At 42.7% G+C, this 6,363-nt stretch overlaps 1 protein-coding gene across 1 annotated transcript; it reads left to right on the top strand.

The window, feature by feature from the left end:
- Positions 1-2,217: 2,217 nt before the first annotated feature.
- Positions 2,218-4,586, top strand: LOC103032751 (amphoterin-induced protein 3). Its single transcript, XM_007249906.4, has one exon. The coding sequence runs from the start codon at positions 2,899-2,901 to the stop codon at positions 4,375-4,377; it is 1,479 nt and encodes a 492-aa protein (XP_007249968.3). The 5' UTR covers positions 2,218-2,898; the 3' UTR covers positions 4,378-4,586.
- The last annotated feature ends 1,777 nt before the right edge of the window (positions 4,587-6,363 follow it).

Here is a 6,363-nt window from a genome sequence, read left to right on the forward strand (position 1 = left end):
AATCTCACACTGTGTATTTATTTAACAGCTGACATGAGTAATCAAATCTCATACTGTCACCATGAGAGGCTACCATACTTTTGGATCTTGTTGGAACAAACAATAAGCATTTTTGGGGCGCTTTATTAAGAACAAAAACAAGTTATTTTAAGAAATATCAGTATTAGATTGACAAAATTAAATTAGATTTGTATAAAGCAGGAGTGTTTGACACACGTTTTATGTGTTTTATGCATAAAAGTATTGAAAAGAAACAGGCACAATTTTTTTTTTACTTTTCGGAACTCTATAGTACCAAGACATTTTGGTCTTTGCCTTTTTGGTATCAAATTTCAATATCCAGCACTAGTAGTGAGCCAGTGCTAGATCTCACACTGGTATTTTCGAAAAGAATTTAACAGGATTTCTATTTTAAACAAAGATTTATCAATTTCTAAAATGTGTGACAAGCAATGTCTGATAGATAAAAACTCATTTATAGTTAACATGATTAATACAACAATGAATATATGTTTCAAAAAGTTCAAAAGTTGTAACTACAACTCTATACACACTACTATACGTCCGTTATGTTAACATTTATGTCAAGCAATACATTAACTAGTCTGTAGTTTGACTGAGGCTCAGAGTCCAACATTTCTGACCATTGGTGTAGAAACCGGGGGGGATGGATGGGACGTGTATGTATATCATTTAGACAGTGCACGCATAAGTACACAGTAAATGTAATGTGGAACCACACATTCCGGTTGTAAAGTGGCCTTTAATTGGATTTAACTAATAATAAACAAACACAGAAAAAAATATTATGTAAAATGTATTATTTGTGATTAAAAAGTAATTTCAGAAGTGTTGTCCTAAGTCTATAGGGTGGGCTTTGATTCATATTAGCAAATGTGCCCCCCCCCCCCCCCCCCCCAGTAGTGGGAACAGTTGCACACCAAATGTTCACCACTGAGAAGTGGCAGCCAATGGCACACAGAATACTCTCAACCAGAAATGTCTATCTAAATGGAGGACTGCATCAGGCACTAAAGGCACTGACCAAGGACAAGTGCAATTTTGGGTGCCCAATTCTCCTAATATCCATATTTTTGGACTGTTTGTGTAAACCCATGTGAACACAAGGAAAACATGAAAACTTTACCCAGCTTGGGACTTGAACCCAAGACCCCAATGCTGTGAGGCAAACATAACAATCTCGAAATGGCTCTGAAAATGGCTCCATTTACTGCATTTTTTTTACTAAAAAAATAAGGAGTCCTTCACTTTGAAACAGCCATCTATGATGTACAGGCTAAGAAATCCAGCCCACCTCAGCTGCAGTCAAGGCTTTAGGGTTTCATTGCTGCTGAACCAACTTGAGAGCTTCTGTCCAGGTAAAAAAATGTCCACCTGCAAGTTGTAGAAGCCTCCATAACAAAAGTTCAAGTTGTAAAGCTGGGTGTCCAACATCCCTGTTACAGCATGATACTGTAATTAAACCAACATTCTAATTTCTTTTCTTCACAGTTTCCTATTCCTTCACAAATGTGTCAGATGTGACTTCTGATCAGAATTTAAAAATCTGTTAAGATGCTCCTTTAACATCTTATCCAAATCTTCACAGGGTTTAACACAAGAGAGCAGCCAACAAGAACATGGATCGATACACATTAACTACTGTGAATAGGTTAGGAATGTTTCTTCGGCACTGGAGCTCTGAGGAAGGTAATCTAATTGTGTGTGGGTGACAGCATCACACCATGCCAGCGGCTCGTGGTGAGGTACAATCAAAGCAAGACCGATGCACTGTGACAGCAGAGATGAGCCTCAGGGCCACCATGACCAAGACTCAGACAACAGCTGCCAACAACTTGGAGATGAGCAGGAGGGAAAAGGAGTGGGAGTCAAGGCTGAAATATCAAAGTGTATTAAACAGACAAATTCGTTTTCATCCCACACCAAAAACTATCAGGACAGTTTAAGCAAAAAAAAAAAAAAAAGGTTTGTAATGAACTAGGTTACCTTGGAAAACTCATCTCTTTAAAAGGATGACAGCGAGTTGGGTAAAGAGTTAAAATTCATAAACCCGGAGTGAAGGGGATGTGGAGATAAACATGCAGTGCCGGGGGGATTAAAGACAAACAGTGCAAAAAAAAAAGATATAGAGTCTAGCGGAGACGGAAAAAGAGAGAGAGAGGGAGAGAGAGAGAGAGAGAGAGAGAGAGAGAGGGGGTGGGAGAGGGGGAGTGAGCAAATCAGGAATTATCACTTGGACTGAGCAAGAGAGGGAGACAGAGCTGTGCTCTAAAAAGGTAAAAGAGGGAAGAAAGGCAGAGATCACGTTTTTTCTGGAGAGAAGTTCTCAGATGGAGGACGGATACTCACCTCGTCTCAGACATTAAGAATTTCAGGCTGAAGAGGACGATGGACATTAAGGAACATCTTTCCTGTTACTAATTTTTTGGACTACGACTGGAATAGAGAATCAAGGCAAGAAAAGTTTGTTTGAATTTGTTCAAATTGGAGCATCTATCTGTAAACGTTCCTTGGAAAAGTTCAGTAACAAATCCTGCAACTTGGTCTAAGAAAACACCTTGTAAGTAAAAGACTAAATTGATGAGCCTTTGACCCTTCAAAGGCAGACAAAACTTCCCTGATGGAAGATTCCTTTGTATTTAATGGTACGTGATAAAATACATTCTGTTTATAATGTGCAGTGCATAAATAGCTCATGCAACTTTTAATATTTTCTGTGTGGCTTTAAACGTTCCATTACTGCGCAACCGACATGTCATAACCATCTGCACAAAAAAAAAAAGAAATAGGACACAACTGGATTAAAAAACATTTGCATATATCAGCAGTTCTTCTGGATTTCAGCGGCTCTAGTTCTGGGGGGCCGAGTCTTGTTTCATGCGTTTCCATACCAGCAGAATGACCTCTACACTTTTCTTAGTCTTGGTCTTTTTCTGGCTCGGCTTCTTGGAGGCTAACTGTCCTCCAGGGTGCCTGTGCCCCTCGGACATAGTGGAGTGCGGTTCTCTGGGTATGGACAGATTTCCCCCTGTGCTGCCGCCCACTACTTCCATCCTGGATCTGAGCCATAATCGGCTCACATGGTTGGCAGCCGGCAGTTTCCATGGACTGTCCAGGCTGAGCTTTCTGCGTATGTCCCATAACCAAATCTCTCTGCTCAGCCCGGCAGCCTTCCACAATGCCAGCAACTTGCGCCATGTGGACCTCTCGTCTAACCGCCTACAGGTAGTGGCGAGGCATCACTTCCAAGACCTCCCTGGGCTGGAGGAACTTCTGCTCTACAACAACCGCATCACCCGTGTAGAAAGCAATGCCCTTATGGGACTGAACAACCTCCGTAAAGTCTACTTAAGCCTCAACCAGATCACAGACTTCCCCTTCTTCTCTATTCGCAAACACAGCCATCCCAAGCTGGAAACCCTGGACCTCTCGTCCAACCGCATGTCCCGGCTACCACTGGACGATGTTGTGCTGTTGCCTGTGGCTTTGCAACGAGGCTTGTTCATCCATAACAACAGCCTGGTGTGTGACTGTTCTACGTATCGCATGTTCTGGCACTGGGATAAGGAAGGTTACAAAGCAATCAGAGACTTTAAAGATGACTATACGTGCCGGATGTACGGAGAACCTCTCACTGCCATCCGTTTCCTTCGCAGCCCACGATTCTTCGACAACTGCACTATTGAAAAGATGATTTCTCTAATCTCGCCCAAGGCCGATATGATGGTACATGAGGGGGAACAAGTCAGACTGGACTGCACTGGTACTCTCAGTAGTGTGGTCCTCTCTTATTCATGGGTCATTCCTCACCAGGAAAACCTAACACTGTTGATCCAGAATGGCTCCCTGCGGTTGAACCAAGATGGCAGCTTGGAGATCATAGCTGTCCAGTCAGGGGACTCAGGGATCTACCAGTGTGTAGCTGTGGACACAGTCAGGATGATTAATGAATCCCGTGAGGTGAACCTGACAGTGGTTCCCCAACGCATAACAGATGAACCTTTCAGCACAGGTTACACCACCCTTCTGGGCTGTGCAATCACTCTGGTGGTTATACTCATGTACCTATATCTAACTCCATGTCGCTGTGGGTGCTGTAAACCCCCACCACCCTCACCAACCATATCTGGCCACGGAGACGACCGCTGTACTCTGGCATCCATCTTTGGAGCTCCGCCTAGTGAAGAGCTGAGACTGAAGGGCAAATCCAACCCTGAAAGGCACGTGGTCTTCCTTGAGCCACTCATGCAAGACAAGAACGGACACTTGACATCGGCCATTACACCTGGGCAGCCAACGCTGCTGTGGGACTCGCCGCAGATGAGCAGAGTTAAAGGATGTGATGAAATCATGTAGCATGTATCAACGTATTTGTTTCACATCTGTTTGGCTGAATTTTTGGCAAAGGGTTTGTGGAATTTACAGAGATATGTACTGTGTGTGCTGGAAGCAAATTAAGTAATTTTTTTTAAGTAGAGTCCTTTTATATACATATTTCCCAATGTTATAGTATAGTATAAATTTAAATAAACAGAAATGAGTGGCAGTGAACTGTCAATACAAAAGAAGACAACGTTAAAATTAGTAGGCATTGTGTTCCTCAGCTTCGCATAAGCAGCTCAACACATTTCCCCAGGTGTGGATTTTCCAATAAAGTCTTGCTTCAAAATTCACAAACAACCAGCATCTCTTATGAGCTTTCCAAGCTCCGGGACATCTATGGCTTACAGATTTTCTTGCGTTGTCTTTGACAGGCACGTGTTAGTGTGGGAGTACTAGCTCGGTTAAATGTGGCAAACTAAAAGATCACTGAGGATAATCCTTTTGATCACATGCTTTGAAAGGTTTGGAAACCAAGACGGCATGAATGCAGCAATGCTCTTGCCAACATGAGCGCTTGGTTCTAAGCTGAGGAGCCGTGACAACAGAGGTGGGAGGATAAAATGAGAGGAGGAATAATGTCATGGTCTGATGCCTTGGGAACAAATTAGGTCAATAGCCTTTATATCTGTGCATTTGAACATATGAGATGTTGCTGTAAGCAGATGAGGGTGGGTTGCAGAGTGGGAAATCAAGCTCCACAATCTGTTCAACATGACATTTAATCCCTTGTGTCAAGGCAAATTGAGAGCGAGCATTGGCGGCTATGGGCGTTCCAGACCCCGTGCATTGAAAACAGATGCAGAAGGTTCTGGGTCTATTTTTTTTAATAAATAAGATTTTCTAGAAGGCGAAAGCAGGCACAAAAGAAACCGCAGTGACGGAGCTGCAACGGCTGCTTCTGTGCGATACCATTCATGCCTAGCGCTGTGCATTAACCTAATTAAGCCATGGCAATTTTGTGAATAGGCTATGGCAAAGGATGAAACATTCCTGAAGAACTGGTGAAGAATAGCCCCTCCTACACCACTAGGGACAGTGTGCAGTAAAAGCAAAGCAAGGAACTGGAAGTGCACATACAAGCAAAAACAGAGACAAAATCCATACTGCCAACCACCAGATACAATCAGATTAATTGCAGCAACCCCCATCCAGAATATATGAACACGTCATCTATGTACAGAATAGGGATTACTGACGCGGTCAATCTCATTTCCGCATGCAGTTCCGCATACAATTGATTGCATTGCTCTTTTCATCAGCAACCAATGCAATGCAACACAATCCCCTAAACACACACGCATGCACAAATATGTGCCACCAGGATAACCACTTGCTCCAACCCCAGTATATTACATATACTCATAACAGCAAGCAAGCTGATTATATAACACTCATCAAAGCTCCTCTCCGCATGCAAAGTGTCCCCGTGTATTAGAGCTGGCAGTTGTTTGCAGGGATGACCACATCACATGAGTGGAGACATGAGCCAGGGTCAGGTTTTAGCAGATTACTCTGGGGATAAAGCCAGGTGCTTTGACAATTTGCAGCCTTTGCTTAATCCCCTAAGCTTTCTTTCCCCTCAAATGTCGCAAAATGAAAGGAAAGATGGAAAGTGAGCTGGGCATGCTTTTTCCACTCCTCTCGTTTTAAATTAAGCCACTGGTATGCACAACTCACACTTAACGATGCACCACCCTACAAAGCTAATGTCTCAAATTAGTTTAATGCCCATAATAATGAGCCAGAGATGTTACTAAGAGGAGGCCAGTCACTGTTGGAAACATGGAAGAGAGTTGTTCTAATTCCCATCATGGTGTCTGTTCACAGAAGTCTTAACTTTAAACAAAAAGAGTTGAGAAGCTAAGTTGTGAGTAGAGGAGCATGAAGATTTATGAAAGTGCAGAAAAAAAGTCACGTTTTATGTTTATTCATTTGCCAAACACTACAAAATATTCATGA

This window comes from Astyanax mexicanus, chromosome 13, assembly GCF_023375975.1.
Source record: "Astyanax mexicanus isolate ESR-SI-001 chromosome 13, AstMex3_surface, whole genome shotgun sequence".
Lineage (NCBI taxonomy): Eukaryota > Metazoa > Chordata > Actinopteri > Characiformes > Acestrorhamphidae > Astyanax > Astyanax mexicanus.